This window comes from Xiphophorus couchianus, chromosome 24, assembly GCF_001444195.1.
Source record: "Xiphophorus couchianus chromosome 24, X_couchianus-1.0, whole genome shotgun sequence".
NCBI classification, from domain to species: domain Eukaryota; kingdom Metazoa; phylum Chordata; class Actinopteri; order Cyprinodontiformes; family Poeciliidae; genus Xiphophorus; species Xiphophorus couchianus.
The window spans coordinates 15,512,676-15,530,426 of NC_040251.1; the positions used below are offsets into that span (position 1 = coordinate 15,512,676).

The following is a 17,751-nucleotide window of genomic DNA, read 5'->3' on the forward strand; positions in this document are numbered from 1 at the left end:
GACATTATTCATCAGTGCAAGCATGTTGCCAGGTTTTCAAGTATTTAAACAGCATCTTTGGAAACAGCCAAACCAGAAAGTTAAAGTCGAACCAAACATCCTATTTAAGGTCTGCCAGCCAATGGGAATTGGTTATGGGGCGCAAACACAGACGTCACATCTTATAGGTAACCTTGAACTTTTGAACCGTTTGAAATGAGGACACAACTTGTTATTGGCATCTGCACCAACCAGGAGTGAGTTAAATGTCAGGGAATGACTATGACTTAATTGATTAAAATAATTCATCATATGATTTGTAATTTAACTTACTGTAAATAAAGCAAACCGATCATAAGGATGCTAAAATGTTACAACTCCAGACTTTTAAAGCTGCAGTATGTAACTTTTACTGTCAGACTCATTTTCATTTTGGGTCGTATCAAAAATTTGGATGCTCTTAAAGGGCCAATTGTGCCAGAATATACTGATTAAACTGCTAAAATATAATTAAACAGCTGTTTCTCCAAGATTTTGTGACTGTTTTAGTGTTTTTTGCAATCAAAATAACAGATTTTCTAGTGCCAATTTATAAATGTTTGTAAAGAAATTTCAGGATGTTTTTTATTGCTTGCCGTATCGATTATAGACTATGACTAATCAAGTAAGGCTGAGACCAATTTTGCAGTAAAATCAGAAAAGAATTTGGAGATTTGTTGATTTTGTGTGAATTTTTCAGATTTATGAAAAACTGGCAGGACTTATTGTCGAGAGGGCCACATAAAAAGCTCTGATGGGCCAGATTTGGCCCCTGGGCCTCAAGTTTGACACGAGTTTCAAGTAATAAGTAAAAAATAGACATTTTTAAAAAACTTACACACTGCAGATTTAATGTATGTTGCTGGTATTTTATAATAAATCAAAACTAAACTCCACAATTATGAGCTCAGTTGTATTTTCGAGGTTTTATTACTGAATCACTTTGAATCATTTGCTCTCAGTTTAATTTATGGAAAAAATTAAATCTGATACCTCATTCCTACAGCATGATGCAACAATTAACACATTTCACTTTGCGAAACATATGTTTACCCCTAAACATTATGTTTTGCAGCAACTTATTTCAGGTCATAAAGGCCTAGCAGCTGTCCAGGTAATTGAGTCTCACACCTGAGCTCTGGATTTCTGCAGCTCCTCCAGAGTTACCACATGCATCTTGCTGATTAATACTGTTTTTGTATAACATGTCTTGGGATATTGTTTTACAGCCTGATCCTGCTTTGAACCTCATCTTATCTCTTTATTGATAATGTTTGTTCTCGAACTAACGTCAGAAGAGCTGGATTTATACTGACATTAAACCACACTCTATTACCAATTAACAACTTTTTCACTAAGTTGTTATTAAAAATCCATGAATTGGTTAATTGGGCTTCTATTTAAATGATAAATCTGTTAAATCTAAATAAACTTTAGTGTACTCTGCTGCTGTTTTCTGTAATTTCATGCTGCGACCCAGTTTGCAAATATTGATTGAGCTTACATGAACCGGTGTGCCATTCAACTTTCCCATCTTTCAAAGACAAAAAAAAAACTTTTCCAGCATAAACGCCTGCTGTAAGGGGAAAACTTGACTTTAATACCATTTAACTCACGTATCAGGAACTGGCGACGTTTATCTTGGCTCCGTTTATCAGGTTATGAGGCTAAAAGCAAAGTCCAACAAATATCAGTAAGCTTCAATCACACTGGTATTAATCAGTAATCCTATGTACTGTAATAATAGAGAAATTTATGACAATGACTAGAACATTATAAAAGCCAACCTTTTCTTTCGCTGGGTGCTCACAGTTCACCACTGAAGCCTCAGGTAAGCGCAGAATCTTTAAAGAGAGCAAACAGTGATCAATAAGCTGATTAATGGTGATAAAATGTGTTTGTCAGAACCTTAAAAGTTACTGTTTCTTTTCCAGGATGTTAAAGTTTGTGTTGCTGTTCCTGACCCTGTCAGGTAAGAGCTTCGTTTCTCACTGTAGCCAGTTTTATTTTGTAACTTAACACCAGCTTATTGTACATTTATTCAATATAGTGGGTCACATTGGTAATCTTTTTAAATAATTCAAGATATTTGTACTTTTCTATTAATTTATCTCAGTATTGTGATGTATTGCCATGCCAACATGACTGTGGCAAAGCAATGGCTGAACTTTGACCATTATTGATTTATTATAGATTACATAAATGACGCATTCATATCAGGAAGGTACAGTTGCAGGTTACTGATGTAACAGCTGGAAAAAGTCTTAATTTAATGTCAAATTATTAAGAGTTTTGTTAAAATAATCAGTCGTTCATCCAAATGTTCCCTTATGTAACCCAATATAGGTCTCCAAGCTCTTCCAATCGCAGCTCCTGGACAGCGAACGTCTTTGCCTGACCGTCACCCAGATGGCTTTAAACGGAGCGTTGAACACGCCGGCGTCCGTGAAAGTGTTCCTGCTGGATTCAGACAAGGAACGGAGCCATCCAGGAAGTTCCTTGTTGACCTGAACACTGGACTTGTTAAGGAACACATCAGTGAGATGGAAAGGAGAGTTGGTGGGTACAGATACAACATCAAATCCTACCAAAAATATATATTTGTGATGGACCACAATATTCATAATGCAGCTATAACAGATCCCTTTAAGTCTCGTAAAACATTACTAGTCTTCAATGTTTTCAGCATTGATTAAAACAACCCTTTACATGAGCAATGCCTTCTTTTCTCAGTCCCTGTCGACGTTCCAGCCCAGAGAAGAGGAGCAGGCTGGGTTCGAGTGGAGAAACCCTCAATTGTTGAAGTTCCTGAAACTCTTAGACAAGAAACTAAGTCCAGAATGTCCATCCCAGTTGGTTTTAGACAGGGAACCGAGCCAAAGATGTCAATCCCAGTTGGTTTCAGACAGGGAACCGAGCCAAAGATGTCCATCCCAGTTGCCTTCAGACAGGGAACTGAGCCAAAGATGTCCGTCCCAGTTGCCTTCAGACAAGGAACTGAGCCAAAGATGTCCATCCCAATTGACTTCAGACAGGGAACCGAACCAGAAATGTCCCACCTAATTGAGCTCAGAAAGGAAGCTCAGCAAAATATGCAGGTTCCAGTTGCTTTCAGACTGGAAACTGGACCAAAATGGTCACTGCCAATTGGTTTTAGACAGGGAACTGAGCCAAAGATGTCCATCCCAGTTGGTTTTAGACAGGGAACCGAACCAAAGATGTCCATCCCAGTTGCCTTCAGACAGGGAACTGAGCCAAAGATGTCCATCCCAATTGACTTCAGACAGGGAACCGAACCAGAAATGTCCCACCTAATTGAGCTCAGAAAGGAAGCTCAGCAAAATATGCAGGTTCCAGTTGCTTTCAGACTGGAAACTGGACCAAAATGGTCACTGCCAATTGGTTTTAGACAGGGAACTGAGCCAAAGATGTCCATCCCAGTTGGTTTTAGACAGGGAACCGAACCAAAGATGTCCATCCCAGTTGCCTTCAGACAGGGAACTGAGCCAAAGATGTCCATCCCAATTGACTTCAGACAGGGAACCGAACCAGAAATGTCCCACCTAATTGAGCTCAGAAAGGAAGCTCAGCAAAATATGCAGGTTCCAGTTGCTTTCAGACTGGAAACTGGACCAAAATGGTCACTGCCAATTGGTTTTAGACAGGGAACTGAGCCAAAGATGTCCATCCCAGTTGGTTTTAGACAGGGAACCGAACCAAAGATGTCCATCCCAGTTGCCTTCAGACAGGGAACTGAGCCAAAGATGTCCATCCCAATTGACTTCAGACAGGGAACCGAACCAGAAATGTCCCACCTAATTGAGCTCAGAAAGGAAGCTCAGCAAAATATGCAGGTTCCAGTTGCTTTCAGACTGGAAACTGGACCAAAATGGTCACTGCCAATTGGTATTAGACAGGGAACTGAACCAAAGATGTCCATCCCAATTGCCTTCAGACAGGGAACTGAATCAAAGATGTCCATCCCAATTGCCTTCAGACAGGGAACTGAATCAAAGATGTCCATCCCAATTGCCTTCAGACAGGGAACCGAACCAGAAATGTCCATCCCAGTTGCCTTCAGACAGGGAACTGAATCAAAGATGTCCATCCCAATTGCCTTCAGACAGGGAACCGAACCAGAAATGTCCATCCCAGTTGCCTTCAGACAGGGAACTGAGCCAAAGATGTCCATCCCAGTTGCCTTCAGACAGGGAACCGAGCCAAAGATGTCCGTCCCAGTTGCCTTCAGACAAGGAACCGAGCCAAAGATGTCCATCCCAACTGACTTCAGACAGGGAACCGAACCAGAAATGTCCCATCTAATTGAGCTCAGAAAGGAAGCTCAGCAAAATATGCAGCTTCCAGTTGCTTTCAGACTGGCAACTAGAGTCCAGACCCACAAAATGGCCTGTAACGGGGAGATCATCAGTGGAAAATGTTACGAGTTCAACCCCAATTCGTTGTCCTACAAAGATGCCCAGGTAAGGTTGCTTACAGGACTGTGAAACAGTATTTGCTACCTTACAGATTTCTTCTGTCTCTGTTGGTTTTTTTAATGGCACTAAAATGTTTCAGTTCAAACAAATTTTAAAATCAAAGAAATATAACCTAAAAGTAGAATCAAAAGACTATTTAATTTATTAAGGTAAAAAAAAAAAAAAACACCCAATCCAACGTGGTAAAATTTGACAAACTAATTACATCTTAAACCTAAACGATGACATCCATAATTAGCAATAAGAGTCTTGCATCAGTCATTCCCCCCTGGAAGAGTTGTTAATGCACTCTTGGAGTAATTTTGGTAGACCAGCAACTCCTACCAAACTCACTGTTCCAATTTGTTGCCATCTTTGGATAATGGCTCTGTGGTTCCAGCCTTCGAATTGGCTTTGTAACCCTTTTCAGACATCTGTTTCTCATTTGTTCTTCAATTTCTTTAGCTCAAGACACAATTTTAAATAATTTAGCTACTTCATGTTGTGAGCCAGGCTCTTTATAAGAGATTTATTGACTTTACTGGTTTGGCAGTAAGTTCTGCATAACTCCTTACAGGAATAATAAAACCCCACTTCTTAAATGTTGTTTGAAACGATGTTTCCTTTCAAATCTGAAACATTTCTATTCCCTCCACTCCACAGGCCTTTTGCAGAAATCTGGCTCCCGATGCTGAGCTTGCCTCTATAACAAACAGAGACCTCCATTCCCGACTGGTTTCCCTGGTGACCAAAGGAGGCGAGAACCACCCAGTGTTGACCTGGTTGGGAGGCATAGTCAAGGCAAGTTATTTTCACAAACTGGAAGATGAGGCAGACAGGAATCTATCTACAAAACCTTTTTATTCAAGGACTGATGACGCAAACTGACTGTGGCAGCAAAAGGAGGCCATGGAGAGTGTCATCAGATATCTTATCAACAGAATATATCGTGTTATTCTTACCTTGGTGAAACATTGACCCTTGAACCTTTATTTGGAAGAGTTGCACACTTTCCTGTTGCTGGGAAAGGCCAAAATGTAAAAGCATTAGCGGTGATTGGAGTTATACTTCCAGCTCCAAACTTAAGCTTTTTACATTTATACATCAGCAGGCAACAATCTGGGATTACTGGGTGTTTCAACAAATGATCGAAAACACAGAATGTCCCTGGAACATCGCCATAAACGTTCGTCCACTAACATCCACCGACCGTGGACGATGTTTCATTTTGACATTTGGCCAGCGTTAGCAGATGACTTTCACTGAAAGTAAAAATAAAACACCATGCTCTCCGGACGTTTAATGGCGCTTCATTTTGACAAACGTTGTCTGCAAACATCGTAGACAACATTCGCCAAAATGACTTATTACCTGATATAAAGACTACCAAAGCAAAAGTAATGTTAAAAAACCTATTTATTCTACTATACTAGGCATTACCAGCAAGGCTTTTATTCTAAAAATGTAATTGGTAAAGCGCATCAATTTTAATGCAATGGGATTTGGACACATTCAAATTAAAATTAAAAACTTAAAGGATAACGTCAACATTTTAAAACATGCTTCTGAGTAAACATAAACTGTACTCAAGTAAGAGTAGCACTACTTTGATATATTTACATAAGCAATGGTTTTCAAATAGATAAAGCAGGATAACATTAAATTTCTGAAGTTATTTTGAAAACATTCAAAACCAACCGAGTTAATTAAACTTCACCTGAAATTCACACTATGTCACCATAATAGATAGGTTGGCGTTAAAAACCCCAAATGAACGAAATTTATCTAAGAAAATATGCAAACTTTTCACTTCTAATGTTAATGAGGCTATAAAATGTTTGCTTGGCGCCTCAGAACCAGCAGGCCTCGTGGGTCGACGGGTCAAAATGGAGCTACAGCGACTGGATGCCGGGACACCCCAACATTCACACTGACAAACCCGCCTGTGTCGAGATGTTCAAGATCGGTACGAAACAAACAGAACAGAACTGCACCAGGAAAAAAACTGAATGAATCATAAATAGAATAAAAATCTGACTCATATTTGATCACTTTTATGTTTTGTGTCCTTACTCGTGTTTTCAGATGAGAGCTGGTGGAGCGTGGCGGATTGTGAACTGAAGAGGGCGTCCCTCTGCTCGTACCCAGTCACTGCGTAAAAATCAAAGAAACAGGAAGTGATGTCAGATGTCTCTCCTACAGCGAAAGAGTTTCTCCAAATCTGCTGTACTCCTCAGATTGAGCTACTTACCGCATCATGATTGAATCTCCTTAAATAAAACCAAGCATGACACAAATAAATGTTTATTTCTTTGTTATTTTTCAGCTTTATTGTTTAATGTAGCAAAAAGAATTTGTATTTTTTTCCCATAAAATGAAAACAAAACTTCTTAATTTAGACAAGACTTTAATGATCATTTCCCACATGTGTATACAAAGCAGTTTGTACAGATTAGGGAGCCAAGGTAAAACAATGTTTAGTACCTAGAAAGTGCAAAAAGGACATTTAAAAGAAATAAAAATCATGCTGTACATTATATATATTTATATATATACTGTATTCATAAATAATCACAGATATACACACATCCATTTAGGTGACACTCACAGAGGATGCAGCTAAGACACAAAATAGTATTTCTGATTATTATTTAAGTCCAATATCATTGGTTCCTGTTGAGACTGCTGAGGTTGGACACGTGGAATGCTGCGTAAAGTCGTAGTTTCAGGGATAAATTGCTTCATGACGGATCTAGCTCTTGTTGACACAACTGGCTTGAAGGCACTCCGTTTATTGCAGTCGTAGAGCAGCTCGAACAGTGGCGAGAATGAAAATAATAATACAAAAAAGTATTCAGAAAACAATTTAAGCACCTTTCACAGAAATCGCAAGGAGGACGCAGCTTGGTGTCTGCACTCCCCCGAACTGTGACGTTTAAATAAAGTAGTAAATACAAATTACAGGAAAAGAAAACAAAAATACGGTGCAAAAATAGCAATGTCATCCGTAGCTGCTTCATACTGCAGGGTAAATAACTCACTCATACTTTAACAAGGCATGCAAACCCTGCAAAAAGAAAACTTCACCGATTATCAGTCATGATGAGAAACAGATATGAAAATATCAGAGGACGCTCTGTGCAGCGACGAAAGCAAATTAGTGAGACGCCGTCCCGGTTAGAGCAGAAGGAAGACTGGAATCAGAGACAGGAAGAAGATATCGACAGGCACGCGACGAAGGAGCTGTATTGCTGCTAACACTGACATCTCATAAAGCCCTTTCTTCTCTTTCTTCTGCAACAAGTTGGAGGAATTTTAAAAATATGCCAGGAGAATAAATCAGACATAAATGAATGCTACTCATAAATAAACGCAAATTCAAGTAACTCAAAAACATTCAGCCGGTTTTTTTCCTGTTGAATTGTCAGAAGGATAATGTAGTGTTTAGTGACAAAACGAAACGTCAACGCTGATTCATGTCAGTGTTAATTAAAGTATGCCTCGATAGAATTGTATGTTTTTACAGACCATTTTTACTGGCATCCCTGGTTAAGATGTGTAGATAAACTTACATCTTCTATTGCTGAAGCAGATTTTCAGAGTAAAACCCGACATTAAATTTGATTATTTTTTAATTCGGTGCTGATCTGGTGATATATTCATCCTTATTCTGACAAAATCTTCAGGAAGAAAAATTGTCAGTCTAACAGAAAAACTTTTAGTTTCACTCAAAGTTGCTCACATCTTCCCCAAAAATAACAACTGGAAATGCAGGATGGTAAAAGAGGTAAAAAAAAATCAAACATTCAATGCTATAAACGTGGATTTTGATAAACTTTACAGGGACTTTGGTTGGATGATCATAATTTCAATCTTTTCTGCAACACCTTTTGGGTGTGAGACAAAGAATAAATATGAGAAAAAGAACATTCAGGACAAAAATTTTTTTTAAATTCATGTCTTCACGGATTCTTAATTTAATTTGATGGATTTTTGAAATACCAGAAAATGTTGAACATCTGGTCAAATCAACTGGATGGGAATTTGCTACTGCAATAAATGATAATTTTTTCCCTCATACATCTTTCCAGGTGTGCCAACAAATGCTTCTGTATACAAAAGCATAGAAGAAGGCATAGAGTTTAGTCTTACTGAATAAGGCTGCGACTGACCGACTCACCTGTCAGACTCAAAAATAAAGGTCACTTGAAACTAGATTTTAAAACAATGCTTCTCATACACACAGACACACACTAGTTTGATTGTTTAAAATAATGAGGAATGAAGAGGGAATAAGTAGTGTACCACAGCGCCAGCGCCTTGATGGTCGATTCAAAGCAGGAAAACAAAAAAATAAAAAATAAAGATGGAGATGCAGGTTTTTATGAATCAAGCACCTGTTTAACTTGGGGGGAGTAATAGAGGAACGTAAGGGGATTTATGAAAATTAATAAGAACCGGGTGTGAAGGGGAGGCGGGAGTGTGTGGTTGGTCTGGGATCAGTTGCTCTCCTGCTGCGGGTTGTACTCCGTCTCCGTCGAGATCTGAGTCAGCCTCTTGCTGGAGCCCCACAGCTTTCGTGTGATCTGGTTCGATCGCATCTGGGAAGAGTGGAGGAAGGAGGAAGGAGGAAGGAGGGAGTAAAGAGGAGGCGGGGGAGAAAGGTGTGAAGTCAAAAGAAATAAAAGAAGGAGGGAAAGGGAAAAAAGGAGGGATGTGACTTATGACAGTAGCTTGATTGACTTGTGAGGTAATTAAAAAAACAATCAAGGCTTGATTCACTTCAGTGAGTCAATCTGGTAAAAACAAAAATGAAGGAAAGTGAGAAGGTGCAATGATTGACATTTATGGGATTTTGGCACAAGATTATCCTTATTAGTTTTCTTCGTCTTATGGCTTGCAGGAGTTTCACAGCATATCTGTTAATGTCCAACTGGAGTCAAACACTAGAAAAACTGAATGAGATAAGAACAAAAAAAGTTGTTTTGATTTGATCTGTGTGGCTCACACGTCAGTGTGTTTGCAGTGATTTCACAACAGCGGGTGACAACCGTCCCTGAGGAGGAGAGGCGAGTGTGTGGAGGGGTGAGCGGGTGTGTGTGTTTTATCTACAGCGATAACATGGGGGTGGTGGCAGAGAATAAAATTAAAAAAGAGCCGCAACATGCTAGGGTCTCTGCGGGCTGGACGTGGGGCTGAACACCAGCTGGTCCCGCTGGTGGAGTAGCCGCGTTGGCGAGCGAGCTCGGAGCGGCGCCAGCAGCGGCGAGGCCATGAGCGGCGAGCCCTCCAGGCTCTGAGCGATGTAGTTCCTCAGAGAGTTCTTTACCTCCGCCGGCTTGCCCACGCCTACGATGATCAGCTTGCCGTCATCCAGGCCCACCAGGACGTGGCTCTGCTCCTTGGTGACGGAGACGCTGCGGACGGGAAGCCGCATGGCCATGGGCTCCGAGCAGAGAGACAGGCTGCGCAGCAGAAACACCGAGGTTATCACAGTTAGCTAAAACCACCAAAAAACTGAAACCGAGAAAACATTTTTATTAATTTACGTAAATAAAAATGTTAATTAATGGGGAAAACTATAACTAACCAGAACAATATTGTGTTTATAAAACTAATTAAAACATGCTGAAATTAGAGCTATAATCTGCCCCTAAAAAGTTACTGAAGTATGAAAAAACTAAAACTACTGCTATATAAGCACAATACAAGCACTTCAGATCAGTCAATATCAATAATTATTGATTAGGTTTTTGTTTTAAATATCTAAAATGCATTATTGACTCCGTGCTGCTGGATCTTTATTTTTAAGCAGCTATGAAGCGAAACCTTAAACTGCTAATGCGCCATTTTCTCAACAGGCTGTTGCTAGGTAACCATTGTGAGTGAGTTGCTAGGTAACCAAAGAGTGAGTGCGTTGAAGCCACCAACCTTGCTAAGCTAACCGTGAGAGATTGAGCAGCTGCCTACATCTCCCAGAATGCTCCGAGGTTCAGTGAATATTCTACATGTTGAATATTCTATTAGCTGTATATCTATTGATACTGATTATGTATCTATGGCAATAAACAATTATTGATTTATTGTCCAGCCTTTAGTATAACTAATAAAAACTAAACTGAAACTAAAGAATATTTAATAAATACTAATAAAAACTAATTAAATTAGACAAATAGTCACAACAAAATAAAACTTAAACCACAATGAAAAACCCAGAACTATTACAAACCTGGAAGTGCCACAATAAATCATGGTGCATCATTCTCTGTTTGCATTTATGACCTAATTTGCCACTTAAATTCAAACAAAAAGTTTGCAGTTGTAACATGGAGGAGTTTTAATACTTGAACTAGTTGTCAGAGACAGAGGTCTTACCAGAATCCAGCAGGTGTGTTGCTTACCTGTAGAGATCCCGGATGGACAGGTATCCCTGCTCACTCCCGATGATCACATACTCCCCTGAAACACACATATCCGTCACCTGCTCCTTCAGCCGCTCGCTGGAGAGGTGCTTCCCGTTCACGGAGTAAAGATGTAGCGTGTTTTTATCCTGGAGAAAAAGCAGCAAACACACATCAAAGCTCAGATTTATGCAGCTCTAAAGCTCTGCTTTATATGTGTATAAGCATGGATTTACTTTGAGTGTGGCTTTGCCCTCCAGGCAGGTGTGGACCAGCAGGTGACCCTCCCAGGACACGGCCAAGTGGAGGATGGATAGCGGAAGGGAGCTGTCGCACGGCGGCCGCAGGCAGCGCATGTACTGACCTCGACGCACGGTGTGGATGATCACCGTACCGTCCTGCAGGTAGAGGAACTGAGGTAACCTGAGGTAAGGTGGAAGTACCATGCTTCTACAGATATCTGTAGAAGCTGGGAACCTCAAATAATTCAGTTTCTTTAAAGAGGTGTGAGCAAAACATGACAAGAGACATGACAATATTGTTAGGGGATCAAATCCTTATTTATTCCATATAATGACCCAGAAATTCCTGCAATTTAAACTGAACAGGTTCAAGATTTCCCCCAGAAAATTAGCTAAGCCCGGTGGTTGGGCGCTAGGGCAGTCCTTGATCTCATCGTGTTTTAGAGTTAAAAAAGTTTAAAGTTGGCAGGAAATTTGAAAATATCACTTGATCATTATGTGTTATTGAAAGATTAACACCTGAACACCAACTATAAAGTCTTACAAAACGCAAACATTCTAAAAAGACTTAAATAAATATCAATGCCTAGCTTTTCTTTACTTGTGAGGGCACAAGTAAAGCCTGGCAGCCCGCCAGGCTTATAATACACTGGGGCAAACCCTGAGATTTTGCTCATGTTCTACTGAAAAACTGAATATTGTTAAAAATGCGGACTTTTTCCAGACTGCCAATTATTGTAGTTCTTAACTTTAAAATAATTAAACCTAGCTTACTCATGCTGGAATTGGTTAGAAATTGAATTGGGATCTGTTCACACCACTAGATGGTGACATCAGAAAACTTACTCTGGATCCAGAAATGGCCATATCCAGCTCAGTGCTGATGGCCACGCTCACCACCTCGTCCGTGTGTCCGTACAGAACCTGGACAGGTTTGGACGACAGGCCCACAGGAGCTCCACCCTTTAACAAACACAACACACACTTTATCACATGAAACGCATGTTTTTATTTATTTTTGTGTCTCGTTAAAGACCCAACCTGCTGCAGAACCTGCCACACCATGCAGGTTGTGTCTCTGGAGCCAGAGATCAGGTGGATGCCACAGTGGTCTGTTGATAAGCAGGTCACAGCATCTGAAGGGTAAACATAATAAAACCAAGCATTGAAGTAGAAATTCAAGGAAAACGAACAAATGTTGATCATTTTAGGCATTTCTTTTACCCATGTGTCGGATGTGCTGTCCCACTGTCTTGCCCTTGACCAGTGAGGTGACCCTAATGCTGTTGTCCCAGTGTCCGCCACTGAACAGCAGCTTCCCGTCGTGGGAGACGACAAACAGACCTGCTGCGAGGTCAACGCCGGGGGCAAACGGTCCTGACAGGAAGCGCTGGGTTCTACAATAAGATTTTTTTTTAAAAGAAGGAAAAAAAAGGCAACTTTGCATGATTTCTATTTGAATTTTCATAGGAAACATTCATTATGTTCTTAACAGTTCTTATATAATCCAAGTTTATTTGGATCCCAATTACACTTACATACGAGTAAACATATGATCCAAAAGTTTAGGTCAGAAACAAATAATCAAACAGTTAAAGCAACACAAGACAAAAAGAAAGGAAGGAAGGTGTAATTTGTAATAGAGTCCCTCTCTCCTTCATTCATTTTGTACACAAATCCTGATGATTTTTTATTTTTTAGGGCAAGTAGTAGCAGTTAAAATCCAAAACACAGCTCTATGTGTAATCGGTGCAGCATTCTCACTTGGTGTTGGACACTGTGGGGTCCTTAATGAAGGTGAAATAGTTGGAGATGTTCTTATTGTAAGGCAGCCACCCATGGGTCCCCAGCAGGCAGTTCTGACTCACAGTCACCTGAAGGCACCAGAAAGAAAACAAAATATTTATACCTCTGACTTTTCCACATCCAATTTACTTTATGTGACTTTTTGAAGTATCTGTGCTCACCATTGTGTCAGGGCTTCCCTGGGTGATGAACGAATGGGACTGATTCTTTGGCACGACAGCTTTAACCAGCGGCACGTTGTCGCTGATGCCCTGTGTAGGCGGGATGTTCACCCATAAGAACACAATGGAAGCATTTTGATTAAGTGAGGGGATTGGAAATACCTCAACAAAGAAGGACTTGAGGTCGCTGAGGTGTTCGAACATGTTGAGAGGACTCGAGTCCTGCTGAGCCTTCCTCTTCTCCACTTCCTCCTGAGAAAGGCGAACCGGATGGGGCTCCTGCGGCCAAAGCATTATGTCAAGGTCCCTTTATTTTAAATATTTTGGAGATATTATGCATCAGACAGGGGTCTTGCACCTTAAGTAACTGGCAGGGGGTCTGACCAAAGTTGCTGATCATGCCTTCAACAGCTTTTCGCTCCTTTTCATCTGTGATTGCGTCCAAGTCCACAGCTCCTGCGAGCACAGCAGGCTTAAAATAAATACAGCTGATGACAAACGGATGGATGGATTGGCAAACACCTAAATAAAATTCCAGATTTTCCATAAAAGGTAGGAATCTTGGATTTGACACCGGCTCCACCACCATGAGGAAGTAGAGCAAACCTCCGACAAACAGTATTGTTCGTAGCGGAATTCAAACTCAATACCCAAGACATTTCTGAGTTATTTCTGCCTCACTAGTGAACACTGTGGCAAAGATCTTACAGATCTGTAAGGTTATTTGTGGGAAAACAACTGAGAAATAAACATTAAAGCCATTCTTCCTTATGCTGTCAGAGGAAGAATGATGAAGGTGAAAAAGTCTCATTGGATGTGAGAGTGAAAGCATAACTACCTTCACTTATGGATCTTTGATGTGATTATCAATAAATGGGATGTTTACTACCACTTACCTTCATGCAGAAGAACATGTGGTAGTTGCCATCGATCACAGTTTTATTCAACTGGACATGAGGTCGGCTATAGGCCATTATCCATTTCTGGCATTATTCCAGACTCTGTTTGGTTTTGGTAATGTAATAAATTGTATTCCGCCCTCTAAGCGCTCTGTTCCTCACTGATAGTGTTGGACCATGATTTCCTATTATTTCCCCCAAAATCTCTCGTTAGCAATGACAAACCCGGCAATGTTGTCGGAGGTTGAGTTCCTCCAAATAAGGGCTGTGTGCTTCAGAACAAATAGCGACTGCTGATTGGTCAGTTGCTGACAAACCCCCTGGAATGATTGACAGGCAACGTTATGTCAGTTAGTACAGCTGCAGTGCGTTACCTTCGTAAGTGCAGTAGTAAAAGACATTGAGTGCCTCCACAGCTGCTGGGCCCCTCTGTTTGTAACCAAAGATCAGATCGATCCACTCGTGGAGGTGGGCTGAGACGTACTCTGACTCCTGATAATGTAAACACACATGAGCTGCTGTTTGCAGTTACACCACACCAGCAGGAGTCCAACCGGGCCTCACCAGAGCTTTGCGGTGCTTGTAGATGAAGTCCTCAGGGGATTTGGCCCATTTAGGGAGAACAATGTTATGTACCCTCTCCTTAGAGATCTGCAGGCGGCCTAGATCAAAATCTGATCAGATAAAAATATGGAGGGTTAATAAGGAACAAAAAGGGGAGGTGTTAAAAAAAACTTTACCGACTCACTATTTTGGTTCTCCAGAAATTCAGGGAAGTAGAAGAACTCTGGGATGAGCTCCTTCACATCGTTGGGGTTGTCCATGAGGGTTTGCCACGTCGCTGGGATGGAGTGGAACTGGCGGTCGGCGCAGTCAAACCTGAGACAAGTCAACATGTGTGAGCTAAACCGCTAGCAAGAAAGAAAGAGAGAGAAAAAGAGGATGACGGAGAACTCAACCATCCTCACCGTCCACTCTGCAGCTGGATGTGCAGCGAGGTGAAGGGCTCCACTCGGATCATGTAGTGCATCACTCCAGCAGCGTTAGAGTAGTGGGTACCATAATGGAAACGGTCTATGGTGCCAGTTGGGTCCTCAAAACTTTCATACCTAAAGGTACACAATGAGAGGTTGAACTTCATGGAGCTGTGTTCAAAGGTTTTAAGGAGGATACCTCAACAGGAAAATGATGAGTACTTCTCTCTGACTGCTTTAGCATTGCGTTCGTTCTGCACCGCCACCGGCTTCGATAGATCCCTGAACACCCGCGGGTCAGAGAGGTCCAGCTCCTCTGAGCTGTAGTCGGCTAGAATCCAGGGAAACTGGACAAACACACAACATCCCTTCAGATACTCGTGCATCAACAATTTCACCGTGAGAAACCGAGTTCTGAACGTACCACTGGGTACTGCGAGAGGTCGTTGTAGGTTCTGCCTGCAATAGTGTTGAGCTGCATTAAGTAGTCGAAGTTAGAAATTTCTCGGTTCACCCATTTCTGAAACAAGATGAAAAATGTACACTTAGAAACAGAAACTTAATCGTGCAAAGTGTTTCATGTGGTTCTAACTGAATTAGATCTTATTGGTAAAGGTGCACAAATATATCGTAAACCGAATGTTTTTTGTAAATTGGACCTATAAACTTTAGGTGTTAATGTGATATTTAGCTTCTTCAGGCATTTTTTAACCAAATGATGACAGTTTTGCATGTTTCATCAACTCAAATTTAAGACTTTTAAAGACCCTTTTCAATTAAATTTAAGATCTGTATCATGACAGAAATGTACACAATTCGTCCAGCCAACTGTCAAATAAATTTGATAGATCAAAAAATCTAGGTAGATAGCTAGCAAGGGAATGTAGGCAGCCAGGTTGTGGTAGCATTAGCTGACTTGAGTCACAGAACAAAATGAAAATGTCTTAGCGTGACTCAAACATTTGCCTGGCAGAAAAGTCCCGTGATGAAAAAAATACATAAAATATACAAGATTTGATCTGTCAAGATAAAATGTAATACCTGTGATTAACATATTAAACTTACTTTAAGACATTTTAAGGCTTTTTAAGGATCCACAGACAACCTGACGGGATCATCAAGTTATTTTGCAGCGTGAAACTGAATCTGAATGTGTGTAATTTGATCTGATCCTATAATATATGTCTATATTGCAACATTTAAGTGAAATCAGTTGTTTTTTCACCTGTGTGAGTCCAGAGGCCTTCAGGAGCTCCTGAGGTGACCGGGTCCCATAAAGGCTGAGCGATCGCAGCAGCAGCATGCGGCTGTACACTTTGTTCCTCACCTGTAATAAAAAACCCCAAAACATTTAACAACTCCAATTATTTTTCTAGTTTAAAAAGATAAAGAATGACATATACACTGCTAGTAAATTGTATTACCTCTTTTTTAAAGTTCAGGAAATAATTGGTTTGGTCAATGAGGAAGATTTCAAGAGCTGAGCGACGCAGGTTGTATCGTCGGAGGTGGACCTCCCGGATCTGTGATAGTGGCCATTTAAAGTCGTGGCCCACTCCTTTAAAGAAACAGACGATTAAATCAAGAAGTTAACTAGTTTTTCCACAGGTTACGTCTTCTCCTCACCCTCCTCCTTCTCCTGGCTGCTGTCATAGAAGTAGATGTGCTGAGTGGTGAGCTCAAGGCGCCCTGGGACGACGTCCACCACCGTTACCAGCTCACAGTCCTCCCACAACACCATTTTCTCCTTCTGACCCACCTCCTCTGCTTCGGCCCTACAGGATACAGCAGAACAATACAGACACATCAACATTATATCTCAATTTCTATTATTCATAAAGATGTTTGGTTATTTATCTGACTGGTTGCTAGTGGCAGCAGGGTCGTCCTCCGGCAGATCCAAGATGTCGTCCTCCAAGTCGCTGACTTTAACTTGCTTCACAGCTTCTAGGAGCAGAGACTCTGGATTCACACGCTGCTGATGGACGCCTGAGTGGAACGGAGAGAGGAGACGGGATAAATCTGACTGGACTGACTCAGGCGACGTCACAATAACGAGGACACGCTTGTCTTACCCAGGTTGTCTCTCAGAGCGCTGGCCTCTCGGTGAGGGTCAAAGTTGTAATTGCGAACCAGCTTCAGCCTCATTCTGGAGAAGTTTTCAGCACTGGACACTCTCCAGTGCGTCTCGTCTTGTAGTCTATTGGAAACGGTTCAGAAATGAGGAATCACTAGAAGCTTCACAATTGCAGAAATTTGTGGATTTAAAAAAGCTTCTTCAGATTCCAGACATGTATGCAGTTCATTCAAGCATAAGACTTTCAGCTTTTTGATTTTTAGAAGATGAAAGGAAGAAAAGTGCAGAGAAGCGTAGTGTACCTGTCAGCCCATGGACCCCTTTCACACACCAAACCCCGCCGCGCTGCCTTCCACTGCCTGAGGGTGGCGTTGTTTTGGCTGTGTTGCTGCTTCAGCATGTTGTTGTAGCGGAGGTTTTCTTGCCGGCTGCGGCGCGAGAACGGCTCCACAAATTGTTCCTAGTGGCAGAAAGGACATCGGTGAGTTTCTTGTTTCGTTTTCATCGTGTTGTTGGAACGGTCGGCTCACCTGGAAGCGGATCTTGCTCTCTCCTCTTTCCCTTTCCCTCTTGTGCAAGCTGACCATGAAGGCCTCATAGCACTCCTTCCAGTACAGAGCCATGGTCTCATGACCCTGACTGAACATCTCGATTTCATACTGCTTCATGTACGGAATGATCTGCAGTCGGCAAAAACA

General features: G+C 41.2%; 2 protein-coding genes across 3 annotated transcripts in view; one reads left to right on the forward strand and one right to left on the reverse strand.

Annotated features, from left to right (window-relative positions):
- Positions 1-1,756: 1,756 nt before the first annotated feature.
- LOC114140447 (uncharacterized) lies at positions 1,757-6,794 on the forward strand. Its single transcript, XM_028010301.1, has 7 exons — positions 1,757-1,849; positions 1,953-1,990; positions 2,365-2,577; positions 2,752-4,499; positions 5,157-5,294; positions 6,348-6,459; positions 6,579-6,794. Exons 2-7 carry the CDS (start codon positions 1,954-1,956, stop codon positions 6,650-6,652), a joined length of 2,322 nt encoding a protein of 773 aa, XP_027866102.1. The 5' UTR covers positions 1,757-1,849; position 1,953; the 3' UTR covers positions 6,653-6,794.
- An 89-nt stretch (positions 6,795-6,883) lies between these two features.
- nbeal1 (neurobeachin-like 1) overlaps positions 6,884-17,751 on the reverse strand; it is a 38,955-nt gene continuing 28,087 nt past the window's right edge. For both annotated transcript variants that reach the window (XM_028010287.1, XM_028010286.1), the window contains 24 exons: positions 17,584-17,733; positions 17,356-17,513; positions 17,052-17,176; positions 16,839-16,965; positions 16,603-16,751; positions 16,401-16,534; positions 16,202-16,303; positions 15,401-15,496; positions 15,199-15,323; positions 14,971-15,111; positions 14,751-14,881; positions 14,567-14,676; positions 14,377-14,494; positions 13,462-13,559; positions 13,266-13,382; positions 13,104-13,193; positions 12,901-13,010; positions 12,361-12,533; positions 12,178-12,272; positions 11,983-12,099; positions 11,131-11,292; positions 10,895-11,043; positions 9,823-9,958; positions 6,884-9,094 (listed from right to left, as the gene is read on the reverse strand). In XM_028010287.1, coding sequence (XP_027866088.1) covers positions 8,993-9,094; positions 9,823-9,958; positions 10,895-11,043; positions 11,131-11,292; positions 11,983-12,099; positions 12,178-12,272; positions 12,361-12,533; positions 12,901-13,010; positions 13,104-13,193; positions 13,266-13,382; positions 13,462-13,559; positions 14,377-14,494; positions 14,567-14,676; positions 14,751-14,881; positions 14,971-15,111; positions 15,199-15,323; positions 15,401-15,496; positions 16,202-16,303; positions 16,401-16,534; positions 16,603-16,751; positions 16,839-16,965; positions 17,052-17,176; positions 17,356-17,513; positions 17,584-17,733 — 3,015 coding nt within the window. In that variant the 3' untranslated portion in view covers positions 6,884-8,992. The remainder of the gene's footprint in view (positions 9,095-9,822; positions 9,959-10,894; positions 11,044-11,130; positions 11,293-11,982; positions 12,100-12,177; positions 12,273-12,360; positions 12,534-12,900; positions 13,011-13,103; positions 13,194-13,265; positions 13,383-13,461; positions 13,560-14,376; positions 14,495-14,566; positions 14,677-14,750; positions 14,882-14,970; positions 15,112-15,198; positions 15,324-15,400; positions 15,497-16,201; positions 16,304-16,400; positions 16,535-16,602; positions 16,752-16,838; positions 16,966-17,051; positions 17,177-17,355; positions 17,514-17,583; positions 17,734-17,751) is intronic.

Coding starts and splice junctions, on each gene's coding strand:
- LOC114140447 (XM_028010301.1), top strand. CDS start 1,954: ATGTTAAAGTTTGTGTTGCTGTTCCTGACCCTGTCAG. Junction 4,500..5,156: donor TGTCCTACAAAGATGCCCAG/GTAAGGTTGCTT, acceptor TCCACTCCACAG/GCCTTTTGCAGAAATCTGGC. Junction 5,295..6,347: donor GGTTGGGAGGCATAGTCAAG/GCAAGTTATTTT, acceptor TTGGCGCCTCAG/AACCAGCAGGCCTCGTGGGT.